The sequence below is a fragment of the Propithecus coquereli genome, unplaced genomic scaffold (genome assembly GCF_000956105.1).
Source record: "Propithecus coquereli isolate 6110/MARCELLA unplaced genomic scaffold, Pcoq_1.0 Scaffold119, whole genome shotgun sequence".
NCBI classification, from domain to species: Eukaryota; Metazoa; Chordata; class Mammalia; order Primates; family Indriidae; genus Propithecus; species Propithecus coquereli.
Genome location: NW_012135969.1, coordinates 8,503,876 through 8,518,922, shown reverse-complemented (window position 1 = coordinate 8,518,922; position 15,047 = coordinate 8,503,876). Strand labels below are relative to the sequence as shown.

Below are 15,047 nucleotides of genomic sequence, written 5' to 3'. Positions count from 1 at the left end.
AATAAAAGAACGGACATTATTTTTGTTTCTTGTGTAATGAATTTGTAGATGCATTTAAGTATGATCCCGAGTAGCTTAGGAACTCTCGGAAGGTGTGAGCAAGCACTTGCCTTTATGGGCATTGGCTTGCCGCCATCATCCCCAAGCTGAAATGCAGATATGCTGGTCACAAACCCTGCAGCTGGTCACTTCATTCTGTGCACGTGGGAAAGCGTTACATAAACTCACCAGAAACACATGCACACTTAACACCTGGTAAGGCAAATGACCTTTCACCTGTAATTTGTTCAAACAGAAGAAATTTCTTCAAAAGACTATTAATTCTTCAGTTCACTGAATACTAGTGGGGATGGGGAGAGAAGTGAAATGGGGCGTATCAAAGATTTCAACTTGTCGATTGATCACTCCAAGGGTACCCAAGTACATCCTGTGGCTCTGGATGGCAAAATATCACCACACAGCTCAAGATGATTCCCTCAAAACGGGGACATAACCTGAAGAATGGACATATTTGAAACTCGGACTTAGGGGGGCAGGGGGGGCAAGGGCAACATACGTAACCTAAACATCTGTACCCCCATAATATGCTGAAATAAAAAAAAAAAAAACGGGGACATAAGCCATATTCACGCTATCATAGCAACTGCCAACAGAGAATCGTGTGAAGTTCACGGTGTAGCTCTCACCTCCCTGAAGAATTAGTTTGGCACTGGTTACAGTGAGAAGCAATGAGAGCCTGACCCAAATCCCTAACTCCCACTGAGGGAGGAAAAAAACATTAAAAACAAGACACAGAACTGGTAGCATCTCCGTCTGTAGAACAAATCGCACATCTGACTACCTTAGAAATTAGAACTGGGAATTCTTTGCTCTGCTCCTAGTAGAGCATAAAAATGATCTAGAGATTTTAACCAAGTATAGTTAAAATTTAAACTCCGCTTCCATCATTTTCTCTAGAATGATAAATTCCTGGGAACTGAGAACCTTGTGTAAAATGAGCACATACAAGGCTTGGTGAGCATTTCTGAAACAAACAATGATTTATTTAGCTGAAGCTAAAGACAAGGTGATGCTAAAAGCTAAAGCCTTGCCTCCCATTATTCACATGATCCGATGCTGCCCTCTAGCAGCTTGAGAGGGAAATAGCACTAACAAGCCAATTGGTTTCAGGAATGTGAAGTTTTAGCATTAATATTACTACGGAAGATGTTGCTGAAAAAAGGGGGGACAGGGGAATCGTCTTCACAGTTAGATAGCTATAGTCTACCTTAACAGAAAATGTGCTTTTTAGAAAGATGCTAGAGTAAGTTAACATAACCCAAACCTATTAGAGTGCTCTAGGTAATCTCCTGTAGACTTGGGAGGGCCTTGAAGACGTTGAGATACTCTCCACTGACCTGTTTGTTTGAATACACTTAAGTGGGACCTCTGACTTCACTGGGCAAAGCCATATTTTGTCACAGGAAAAACTCCTTCCTCCGCCCCGACTTCCTGTTCCGTGTTTTAGCAAGGAGGTGGTTGAAAGCCATTAGACCGACTTGGTACTTCTAGTAGCCCACCCTCTCAACACCTTTAATACTCTTAAATACCCAATACAGTGTCAGTGTTTCCTAAGAAATGTAGAGACTAGTCGAAAGCAAGGTTATATTATGATCAGAGATTTATGGAATCAATTGTCAACCTTGGAACCCAAATTAAATGAAACATTTAAGTTGGCATGATGAACATTTCCAGGAAGGGGAGTGGCTAATAATTAGTAAGATGAGACCACCAGGTTTTCATATGCTCCCTGAGGTAACAATGACAATCATTTGAAATAATAAGCCAAAAAAAGCATTTCCATAATCACCTTCCTAGGAAGAATTATAAGTTCAAAACTCACTCCATGAGATTTCACTGCTCTTGTGTCAAGCCAACTGACCACTGCAGCTCATCAGTTATCTGTTAGCTGATACTCTGAAATGAGAGATCTACGCAGGAAGAGGTGGAAATATGAGAAACTGTGAAGTACGAGAAATCTGCCTATATTATTATATTTTTGGTACAAATAGGTGTTTCCAATTTCCTATGTTTAGTCTTAAAACAAATGCATCCAAGTTAGAGTGTGTGTGTGTGTACGTGTGTGTGTGTGTGCGCACAGGGGTAAAGGCAGGGGTAAAGAACCACATACACTTATTTTCAAACAAAAGCTGCCATATGTTTATTAAGACACTGCTGTTAACTTAAGCATAGCTGGCTCTATAAATCATTAGTCATATATTATCACACATTCAGGAAAGTTTCTGAGACGATATATCAGGACGGGTTTCTTTTGTGGCTCAACGGGATCTGAAGAAAGAACAGAAGAAATTACATACCTGATTTACAGCTGCTGCTCATCAACAAACAACATGTACTGGCGATCAAATTTTGAGAGGCAAGATAGCTGAACTGCCTTACCCTTCTGGCTAAGGCTTTGCTTAAAACTCCTCTACCTTTAAGTCTCTCCTCAACATTCATGAATCTCAGAAAAGACCAAAAACTCAATTGTGATGAACAGGCCAATTGCACATCTCAACCACAGAACAACTACCGTATCTCAGATCAAAGATCAAGCTATGAGAAGGGAAGTGTGTCCTACATTTTAAATATTGGGCAACAAAACTAACAGCCAGCCATTATCTAGCTCTGTGAAACAGGGCTAGCCAGTTATAATCTCTCAAGAAACATATACACAATAAGAAGGTTTAAGTTCACACAAGATATAGCTATATCTGAGATACCTATTTCTCTGTTCTGTTAAGTCTATTCTCTTTTGTGGATTAAGTATGTTCTGGTAATTACAATTTAGTTGATTGACAATTATTGAACACAATATTAGAGCTCTGACCTCAGAAGAACAGAGCCATAATGCTGTGATTTGGGATAAGAAATTCCCAAGGAAGGTTCAACTCTAGCTAGACAGTTCCTGACCTATTTACAACCCACTCCCCTAACTGAAGATGCAGCAACTTATAGGCAGAGAAACAAAGCCCAGCTAATGTGGTACCTCTGCCAACTAACAGCAATGGGTGTAATCTTAAAACCTGTAGAATTTATAAAAAAGGATTTTCTTACTTCAAATAATCTTCAGAAGTCTGAGTAATGGTGCAATCTGAAAAGTGAAAAATAAGTCATCTAAACAAAGCATCAAATTGGAGTCTTTGAAATACCTGATCAACCATTCCCAATAGAAATGTCCGTCCAACCCATTTACCGGTATAGCTAGAAACGGTCTCAACTCTAGAAAGCAATGCTCTAGTAAAAAATCTAATGGCCTTTGGGGCTTACTTAGAGAAAAGAAAATTTCAGTTATAAAAAACCAAAGCTTTGGAAGAGAATTTCTAAGTGCATTAAGAAGCTCCATCCTTTTATAAAATATGAACTGAAACAGAACCACCCCAAATCTGATCTAAAATGAGACTGATGGAATTATCCAGGTATAACCCATTTTCCTTTCAAAGTAAGCAGAACTATAAAACCACATTACTGTCTGCTATATTCTCTTTTCACAACTCTCTCCTCAAAATCAATTTACATTCTTCCTTTTCTTCACTCCAAATTTCAGTTTATTTTGAAAGCTGCCATTCCCTAAAGCATACAAACATAAACACAGGGTTCTATGCAGCATTCCCTACCCGCACAAGGAGCAAGGACACAGGACTGATTTAAGTCACAGGTTTTCTACTGAAAGCTCTTTAGTTCTCCCTGAAGATCCACCTTGTCACCTATATCTTCTAGCAATGATGCAATTAGATTTTGTTTGTTCCTGTTTTATAGCCAAATATGTTGGATGCAGAAAAGAACCTGGACAGAGTATATAACTTTTGGTTATTTTTGTGGTTAACATCCTTATTTACAGCTTACAGCTGAAGGGAAAGAAAGACCTTTATTTAAAAAAAAAAAAAAATCACTTAAATCTGGGAGTAAACTGTGAATTGTCAAATCAGCAAAAATTCATCTAGGCAGTTCTCTGAACCTATTCAGGTTTGCGGGGCTGCCCGATTGGCAAACAAATTAAGTTAATCTAAACATAAGGCACCAAGAAAGTGGCTATCATTAAAGTGGCTACTTTTCCTCAATGTGACATTCTCAAAATACAGCTTACCAAAAAATAAAATATTCCCCGGGTGAACTTTTCTGCTAGTGACATTTTACGGTAGAAAAATGCACAAAGTAAGATAATGAAAATGAGAGTCAAGCTGAACATGCTACAAGTTATTAACTGTAGAATAAATTGTATGCAATTGTAGAATTGGGAGTACATACTATCTCTTCACGTTGTCAAAAAGTTTATAGGTATCTCTGACTTTTTAAACATACATAATACCTACCTATACATCAGGGCCTTGCCCTTCTCATTCCCCAAGGCAAAGTACCCACTTCTGGGAGAAAAATCCATGGTATGAACATGAGAAATATTCTTCTTTTTAACGACGGGGAAGTTTGAAAATACTGTACAGGAAGGGAGGTGAACCTGCAGGAGATAATAAAAAGATCTGAAGTGCAACAACTGGGAACTCATCTTTCTTAAATTTTAATCTTCATTCCATCTTTTTGCTGAAACGAAAATTTCATTTTGATTATAGCATGCCAGAAGTACAGTCTCTTACTGTAGCAAAGTGTTCCAAAATTAAAATTTGATCTTTAATGTGTTGTTAACTAAGCAGAAAGGGAGGGAAGAGAAGAAAGTGTTAATGCAGCATCTAGCATGATGCCTGAGAGATTCAAATGTTTGCTGAATGAATAAATGAATAAATGAACTAAAGCAAACAGTCAATGGCAGTGCTCACTAATGCTCTAGCTTAAGATCACAGTAAAGAATACTAAAATCTGATTAACAAGAACAGATATTTTAAACATTATCAAGAGTCTGATTTTATATAACTGAAGCCTAGGCAAAGTCATACCTCATCTTCCAATATCATATTTCCTTTTTACACTTTTATTTTTCACCTATGTGATATACTCTTTGCTTTCTGCAATTTCTCCTCAAAGAGGGCTGAATCATGAAAACCTGACTCCAACTGAAACTGTATCCTGATCTACAGAGAGCTAAAAGCTCACCTCAAAACTATGTCTAAGCATGACGAGGGCACCGTCTCTTTCACCAGAGTCTACTCCTGGGAAAAATGGGCCCGAGTCCAAGACAGATAAAACAAGTCCTCATCCAATCTGTGGATGAGTAAAATCTACGCATAGAAGCAGTTACCTTCAGACTACGATGGTAACAACTCTCACTTTCGAATGTTCTCCAGCTCTTCCGAGACATACAGTTATCATTTGGCTATTTATCTCAGCAGTCTGTCATCCTCCATACATTTAGATGAGACTATACCGGCCATTCAAGGTGATCTTCACTTGTCTATCTTCAGATAGACAAGTACTGGGTAAAACTTACAGATATATACATCTATTTATTAAACAGGTTTCAGTCAGTCAGTTATTAGGACCAACTCTCTCTGATACATATCTACTGATCATTTTGTGAAGAACGTAAAATTTACACTGAATCTCTAAGCCATGTTCAATTATTCTGAATTCTGCCAGAAGGCAGGTCCTGCTGTCTGTACATACAGCATCAGTGTGCTGATAAGAAGTGGTCTTGACTCACTAAAGCTAAGACACTGGCAGTACCCCCGTTTGATCTTACCTTTTAAAGTTCTTAAACACTGCTCTCTAAACAGATTCCTTGAGAAATTACTTCAAGTATATGTGTGTATACACATACATACACATACACACACACACACACATACATACATAGTTTAAAGCACTTAATAAAGCAGACTTCTGTTTTATGGAGAGAAGCTACAATATTTACATATTACAAAATCTATTTATACTCAGTTTGGGAATGCAGAAATTACATGAATTTTTGATAACTGCCTTGGCTTCTTAATTGTGTTTTGCTTAGGTTATTGTAAGTTTGCACCCTCCAAGCATGCATCAACTATGGACAGGTGATCTAAAACATCAGGGAGGCAGAACATCAAGACAAAAACATCTGTTATTCTATGCCTGACTTTTGTTCCTACCTTATTCACCCCTCATACTCTGAAACAATTCCTCAGATACTAACTCATCAGCTTTCTTGGCATGACTTTGAAGTTTGGGGAGCTGGTTTTCTAACTCTTCCAAATCAAAACACACCAAAACCAACCTTTCTATCTGAATAACTTCTTAAAGATAATTATATTAAACCACCTACCTTTCTATTTCCAACCAAAGCTGGGGGGAAAAGGTCTCCTAATTTGGATTCATGTAACTTTAAATTAATAATTAAATCAACTGCTTATTAGGACAAAAACTGGAGCATAAGACACATAGCAATTTTTTAAGACCATTTTTACCAGAAGGTAGCTGCTTATTTTTGTAGCTAAATAAAAAGCACACAGTACCAGAAATACTGTGGTAAATACACACATTTACAAAGTCTTTGACATAAATGGTGTCCCCCTAGACACGGGACCCTCGTGCAACAAATAACTTACAAAACCACACACAGTGGCCATGCATTCACACAACAAGCCAGTGTGTTCCTTCTGGTGGAAGATAAATGCCAACTTACCGACAACTTATTTTTATTTTTAAACTTGCTCTCTTCTATTGACTTGGCATATCAGAGGCAGGGGGGTCGGTGTTTACAGTGCTCTCCTAAGAGAGTCAATAGTATCTATCTGCAAAGCTCCCAGTGTAATTTCTACTGATTAGTGCATCCTCCCTCAGACCTATGATCCTACCCGGTTAGACCTATGCTGTACTCTGACCTCTCTTTATGGCCTCTGCATTGACAGCTATAATTAAACTCTTAATTTTAAAAAAGCCCCATAAAGACCCAACTTATTTAACTCAGAAAGTTCCTTTTATCTCTGACACCACTTCTGTCATGATAGTTAAGGGTCCAGATAGCAAAATTCAACAAGTAAAAGCTCACTCATCCTTGATCTAATGGATAAGAAGTTCTATGACTTTTTACTACATCCAAAATTATAAATATAATAACGATTTGACTTCTGGGTCTCTTACAGGTGCAACAGCTTAGATTTATATTCACTGCTTTGTACTGGGATAACAAAACTGTTGGGATCATTATAAGCAACTGCATTTCACTGTTTCACTGAGGCATTCTGAAGCTGCTATGCCTGGCTTCTTTCCATTAGAGATGATGGTTGACTAGCATTTAAAAATTGTGATTTGGCTGTTACTAATGAATTCCTTGTGTGATTTTGCCACAATAAAAAAGCATGAATGCTGTCATAATCACTGAAGCAAACTATGCAGAACTAACTATTATACATCTTGTAGAATATATTATGTCAAGAGGAGATAGATCCCATAGTTTTCTAAAACAATTTACTACCATTAAAATGATAAAAGGTTAATATGTACTAGTACACCACTCCCATTAGAGGAGAAGGGATTTTAAAGCTGACCTGAATTAGAACCTTCTCATTCATCAAATGATTCATTCAACAGAGAGGCCATAAAATGCAATGCTTTATTTTTCAAACTTTTTCCAGCAGAATCCCTTCTTAAGAAAATCATATAATCTCAACACATACCACAGATAACAGTGATGTTGCTCTATATGATAATAGGTAGAAGCTTGGCCTCCTCCTTGCCCCATTTGCCATATAAAGTCCTGTGCAGATTCCAGGGCTCTGCACAATTCTGTTGGAAAACCACTGAATTGCTAGAAAGAATATGGAATCTAGAATCATAATTCTGCCCTTTATTAACTATAGACTTTGGGTAAGTTAATTCTCTGTGGAACTGTTATATGGCTCAAATCTTTTTGTAAAATTCTTTGTAAATCTTTATAAACTATAGACAGCAATACAAAGTTGATGGAGTATGCAAGGCTTTTTGCCAAGTGAGCAAGATAAAAATAACAGACTTTGTAAAATGGGTACAATCTGGTAGTATACACATAACAACAGCACAATGCAATACTGCTATTCAAAGTTCTATGTCATCTGTATATCTGGTGCCTAGAGCAAGTAACTGTTAAATGAATGAGAAAACTGGTTCTGCCTGAAGGGTAGAAAACTTCACATAGAGATGGGGTGGCATTTAATCTGAGTTCTAAGGTTGGGCAGAAAAGAGTTAACACAGGCCTGAGGCTGTTATCCTTAGAAAGGCCTGCTTGCAAGGGTGGCCCTTGGATGGTATCTGGGAACTTGACTAGGAAATAGTTCCTTACAATGGCATGAAACTTCCCCCAAATGATAAGGATGACTCATGGTGCCTAATCCACTTGAACAAATAATTCAGTTTATGCTTAACACCTGGCTTTACTTCTGGGGCTCTACAATTTTGGAACATGTTAGGCAGAGGGTGCCTACAATAACAACTTTGGGCACTCAGTCTCCAATGAGCCTCCCAGGTAGAAAACACTTAACACATGTTGTCACAACTCATTGCTAGAAGAATTAAACATGTTCTGTGTGACTCCACTGGGAGAGGACTCTTAGAGCTTATGCTTGGTTTCCTTCAGACTTTGCCCCATGCACCTTTGCGCTCTGCTGATTTTGCTTTGTATCCTTTTGCTGTAATAAATCTTATCCATGAGTATGACCATGTGAATCCTGTAAGTCCTTCTAGTAAGTCACTAAACGTGGAGGCAGTCCTGGGGACTCCTAACACAGAGGTATATTCTCAAGTACTATCTAGCTATTTTAATTTGCAATATTTTTACACAATTTATTTTCAAAATCTAAGAATTGCCACCCTTCTATTAAGATAACAGGCCTTAAAAAAGTAGATGAGGCCGGGTGCAGTAGCTCACACCTGTAATCCTGGCACTCTGGGAGGCCAAGGTGGGAGGATTCCTTGAGGTCAGAAGTTCGAGATCAGCCTGAGCAAGAGCAAGACCCCGTTCTCTACTAAAAATAGAAAAATTAGCCAGGTGTAGTGACACATGCCTGTAGTCCCAGCTACTAGGGAGGCTGAGGGAGGAAGCTCACTTGAACCCAGGAGTTTGAGGTTGCTATGAGCAATGATGACACCACTGCACTCTAGCCAGGGCGACAGAGTGAGACTGTCTCAAAACAAAAAAAAAGTAGATGAGGAAAGAAAACTGTAGAGGAATAAAGTGTTTGCCTTACATATATACCTTAATATATACAGCGGAAAAAACCTCTGAAAATGAGGTTTTAAGAAATGCTAAGTATGGACAGCACAGCTCTCCCAAAAGAGCTGACATAATACAAACTTGGTGGCTACTATGGATCACTTCAACAATTGTATCACGGTAATTTCTACATCAAAAGCCACTCTTTTAGAAATAATCCAGCACTCTCCTGTTACCTTTCGATGTTTTCAACTTAAGATTTAAACTTATCAATAATAAAAGGGTAAAGAAATATTACCAATCTGACTGCTTCTTTTGTTTTTTCTGAAGCAATTGCCAAGATTTCTGTAGTAGGATTGAATGTCAGAGAAGTAACACCTGTAACCAAGTTCATTACAGCTTTTATTGGCTTTGGGTTTGTTTCTTGGAGACAAGAATCTTGATTGTATATGTTTACCACTCCACAATTAGAACTGCAAAGAAAAAAGGCAATAAAATAGATTAAAAAACAAGTAAAAGGGCTTTCACAACCTAAGTGAATATAGATTTAACCCCATAGACTGGTATTTGGAGGAATCATATGTTACAAAGAGACTAGTGGCTGGAGAGTTCATCCCAAGGCAAAAGCTAGACACGTTCTATCAATTCTACTTCAGCCTTGCCAAACTCTCGTTAACTCTGGCAGCTTTTCAATTGCGAGTCTAGCTAGAAAATCCAAAAAAACATAGAATCTCCATTATTCATTCCTTCAATAAATATTTTTGCATGTCAACTCAATATTGCATGCCAGGCACTATTTAAGTGCTTAGGATGCAAAAGTGAACAAAAGAGACCAAGACTTCTACTGTCATGGTGCTTGCGCCCTCAAGTCCTAATGCGTGAATGCTAACTGTCCATCCCCCATTTATATTATTATAAGAGGTATTTATAGTATCTCTTTTCTTTTTTTATTCTATGACATTTATGAGAACTTCCAAAACCGCTGAAAAGCAGCAGTAATACGCATCTATTCTGGCTTTACTAGGAATATTTATAGTCAAGGTTCGGGAAGTGATCGTTCACCCCAAGTTATCTAAATATATATCAGCAATAAAGTGTACCAAATACTCTTAAAAAGTAAATCCTAATGACCTTATGTTGTAAGCACATCACTAACAGAACCATTCATAGAGAAGAACTTTAAGTAAACATTTTGATCTCAACTTTTAGATCCCTTAACTATGGGAATCATATACAGTATAAGGTACAGCATTAGGGTACTTGCAATTCACAGATACTTAATTAGTAACTGCAACATAAACATGAAAGATGCAAGAAATTAAGCCTCAATCTCACAAGAGTGACAAACACATATTCCACCAAGTGTACTCTCATTCCTGCCACTCAACTATCCTCATTTATTCACTTAACATTGAGGGACTGCCAACAATGAGTCAGGTACAATGCATAAAGACGACAAATTCAGTTCACGTGAAAGATTCTGTAGCTTGAAATGACAGCCAACACACAAATGGTATGTTAGAATTATTCAGTCTTCAAACTACTGACATGCACATTTTCTCATTTAATTCTAAATAACCCATTAATTTAAGTAGAGCTAACTATATGCAGTCCATACTAATCACTCAGGAGAAACAGTATATATATATCCTTGGCTTATAGAATTCCATTATGAATTAAATGTGTCTCCCCAAAATTCATATGTTGAAATCTTAAAACCCCCAATGTGATACAATCAGGAGGTGGGGCCTTTGGAAGGTGATTAGGTCATAAGAATAAAGCCCTCATGAATGGGATTCGTGCCCTTATAAAAGAGACCCATGGGAACTTTCTTGCCCTCTTTCTGCTCTGTGAGAGTAGAGCAAGAAATCAGCTGTCTATAGCCAGGAAGAGGGCCCTCACCAGAATCCAACCATGCTGGCACCCCGGTCTCAGACTTCCATCATTCAGAACTGTCAGAAATTTCCTTTGTTTATAAGGCACCCAGTCTATGGTATTTGTTACAGCAGCCTGACACATCTCATCTTTTCCTTGTTTATATTTTTGACTAGGATCAAAATATTTATTCATTGTACTTATTCTGTACTAAATCTCTTTTCTTGCTGAAAACTGATTTATGCCTAAATCCATGTTAATTAAGACAAAAAGTTATAATCCATATGGCTCTCCTAAATAGCAATTTTAGATCAAATCTTACCATTGTGAACATAAGTGGCTCCTTAAATAATGCCTATTAATTCTTATTTGACTACTGCTTAAATTTGTGGAACAAAAATGGTACAGGTTAATTATTTTGATATATAGAAACTTATTCTTAGTATTTGTGGTAAAAGAATATTACTTATTCTAATATGCCACTAAGAGTGCTTAGTAAATATTTGTTGAATGATATCCATGTCCAGGAGTATGCAAAGTGTGACAGGAATACAGAATATCAGAAGGAATTTATCCCAGAAAAAAATGAACCTGCATAAAACAGCCAGCGATACAGAAGAATATAATATAGCATTAAACTCTACCTGTGATCTAGAACCTCAAAGAAGGGAAACAGAATGAGATGAAGTAGCTCCAGATGAGCTTTGTGGAAGGTAGAGGGAGGACTCGAGCTGGGGATGGCAGACATTAGGTGGGAAAAACAGGGTGTTTCAGGTGGAGGGAAGAGCAGGAACAAAGGGAGAAATAAGCATGCCTCCTAGCTCACCTCTCAACCCCTAAATAAAGGAATGACATGACTATTATCTTCCCACCCCAACCGCAGCTGACTGGACTAAAGTGGGCTCCTGAAACCAGGGTAGTCAGCCCATTAGCAGATCAGCAACCAAGTGTCCTGGTACACAAAGTTCTTCCCAAACAGAAACGATGCCCATTATCCAGATCAATATCTCATTTATGAATCTGGACTGGGAACCACCACATGCTGGTGGTGGTGGAAGGTGAAGCTGAAATGGCGTATAGAAAGAGCACATGGGGGCCATTGATAAATTAATATTATGACCAAGAAGAAACTATACAGTAGGATAGTGGTTATTGACCACAGGCAATTTTGCCCCCTTGGGGACATTTGGCAATGCCTGGAGACTTTCTGACAGTCACAACTGGGCAGTGAGGGAGTGAAGGTACACTACTGGCTTCCAGTGGGGAGAGGCGAGGGATGCCACTAAACAACCCACAGTGCACAGAACAGCCCCCACCACCAAGAATTATCCACCTAAATTATATCAGTAGTGCCGAGGTTGAAAAACCCTGCAGTAGAGGGAAAAAATGCCAACAAACGACAGCTTCCCACACTTTATAATGCATAAGAACCGCCTAGCATATCAAATAGCAGATTCCTGGGCTTCCTGTGCCAATCACAGAGCTGGAGTGGAGCCCAGGAACCTTGGGTTTTAATCACTACTGTGGGTATTCTGATGCTGGAGCGGCTGAAGCACCATACTCGAGGGTGAGGCACCAGTGTTATGTATGGGTAGAGGATGAGAGAAGCTGCAGTACCACAACAGCAGACAGGAAACCACCTGCCACCGAGGGACTCCACTCCCTAGGGCTGCTTGAATCCTTCCAACACCTAAGCACCACTCCAGGCTTGCATGCCTTATAGGTGGCTGTTTCTTCTCCTTTACTGCCACGTGAAGGTGGCCTGAGGAAGCACAATCCTTAAATTAAGAGTTGAAGACACAACCACAGCTGTAGATGTCCTACAGAACCTCCCATTCAAATTCTCCCCTCTGCTGACAGCTCGAGGGCTGAACTCTCCCTGACTCTTCTAGAATCCTCAGTCTCCCTCACCATCACCTCCCTCCGCTGACCCTTGTCCCCAAGGTTCTCTTTCCGACCTACCTCTAGTGTCCCACTCATCTTGTGTACTCCCACCGACGACCTATCACCCACTACGTCCGAATCCGTGTCTTGCGTGTTGATTCCACACTGTTTCTAGCTGCTAGTGGGCACAGCCACGTGTACTTTCTCTCTTCCAACACCACCGCTCCTCCTCCTCCTGCTCCCCCATTCGATGACAAGTCCGCTCTTCTGGCTGCTCAGGCCTGGAGCCTGAGAACATGACTGCTTCTCTCCCATTCCCCATTTTCTAGGCCATTATCAAATACGTTACAAACAGCCTCTGCCCGTCTCCCCTATTCCCACCCCACCGCTCTCGTCACTACCGCATTACCTGATACCTACTGCCACCGTGACCTCAAGGCTCATCCCCCTGCCCCTTTCTTCCCTCTATAGCCTTAAAACTTCCCTTACGATTCTTGAAGAATAACTTGAAGATTCTAAAGGCTTAAATAGTCTTTGGCCAAGCACATCAGAATTCAATTACGCCAAAGGGCAATTAAAATTAAATGAGTTTTAGATTCTTTCCTGTTTAGGCCCTTCAAGGAGGACTAATAAAAAGTGACACAGAGAAGAGAGGGCAAGGACCAGAAAAAGACTAACTTTACTGACTTCACAAAATGTGCATAAAGGTCGTTTTTGTGCAGTTATTCTTGCCCCACATAGAGGCAAAAGGAGTTCTGCTTAAAATTACTTATAATTAGTTTAAACACTAGTCTTCATTTTAAAAGAGCTTTATTCCCAGAAGATCTGCTAATCATGAACTGCTGCCACAGAGCACACTACCCTGGCAAACACTTGGCTTGTGCTAACACGTCCCTCCCTACAGGTTTGGCACAGGTACGGTGACTCAGGGTAACAAAGAAAAGGAAGGGGCCTTCATCAGGGCACTCCCACACCAAGTTACCTGTCACTGTCCCACTGCCTAAGGCAGGTGGCCTGTTCTCCAAGTGCCACAGCCTAGTTCTACTTGCCTTTCCTCCTGGGCCCCAGTTTCCAAATGGTGGTCAGGATATTTACAACCAGTTTCGCCAGTTTTAACCTTGAAGAAGAGAATGAACGCAGCGTGGAGAGTATGCTGTTTCTGGACAGCAAGACCCCCTTGACTTCCTACGCGAGGGAAGATTTGACTGAAATCTTTTTATGACTCAATTGTGTTTGGTCTATGAAAGTCATAAAAACCCATTTCTTAATGCTTCAGAATTACAGGTATTAAGCCAGGTGTGGTGGTTCACACCTGTAATCCCAGCACTTGGGAGACCAAGGTGGGAGGATCACTTGAGGTCAGGAATTTGAGACCAACCTGAGCAAGAGCAAGACCCCATCTTTACAAAAGCAGAAAAATTAGCCAGCCATGGTGGTACGCGCCTGTAGTCCCAGTTACTCAGGAGAATGAGGCAGAAGGATCGCTAGAGCCCAGGAGTTTGAGGCTGCAGTGAGCTATGATGATGCCACTGCACCCTAGCCAAGGTGCCAGAGCAAGACCCTATCTCAAAAAAAAAAAAAAAAAAAAAAAACCTAAACAAAAAAGAATCACAGGTGCTTATTAGTGATTTGATAAGATAGTTTAGAATTACTGGTAAGTATCCAATGCCGCCTCCTCTCACCCTGCATCTTAAAAATCAAGTAGGAAAACAGCCATCTTTTCCCTAATGTATTAACCATTTTTTTCCAGTTAATAGCACAATAATATGAATTCTAGATAATATTTTTAAGGTCTCTACAATACTAACAAATGGTATTTCCAAGGAACACATTTTTGCTTTATACCACCTAGCTAGAAGAAGGAAAAATGCTGTAAATATTTTTAAAACTTAAACCCAAAGTTTACTTATTCTACCTCCTCATCAATGACAAGAAGCTGAAAATAATTCTAGGAAAACTTGATGTGACCAAACAGATATTTCAAATAAAGGAGAAAATACAATGATATAAGGTAGTCTAGTATTTTCTTTGCTAAAAAACTGATAAGCTGCCGTTATAGTAGTCGTCCCTCACCCACAGGGGATACATTCCAAGATTCCCAGTGGATGCCTAAAACCGAACCCTAAATATACTGTTTTTCCCTATACCTACATACCCATGATAAAGTTTAACTTATAAACTAGGCACAGGAAGA

At 39.4% G+C, this 15,047-nt stretch overlaps 1 protein-coding gene across 1 annotated transcript in view; it reads right to left on the bottom strand.

The window, feature by feature from the left end:
* Nucleotides 1–2,175: 2,175 nt before the first annotated feature.
* The window catches only part of UTP18 (UTP18 small subunit (SSU) processome component homolog (yeast)), a 37,916-nt gene continuing 25,044 nt past the window's right edge, over nt 2,176–15,047 (bottom strand). Inside the window, exons 11-14 of the mRNA XM_012661548.1 lie at nt 9,393–9,567; nt 4,353–4,495; nt 3,097–3,133; nt 2,176–2,328 (exon numbers count right to left, since the gene is read on the bottom strand). Of these exons, the coding sequence (XP_012517002.1) occupies nt 3,109–3,133; nt 4,353–4,495; nt 9,393–9,567 (343 nt within the window). The 3' untranslated portion in view covers nt 2,176–2,328; nt 3,097–3,108. The remainder of the gene's footprint in view (nt 2,329–3,096; nt 3,134–4,352; nt 4,496–9,392; nt 9,568–15,047) is intronic.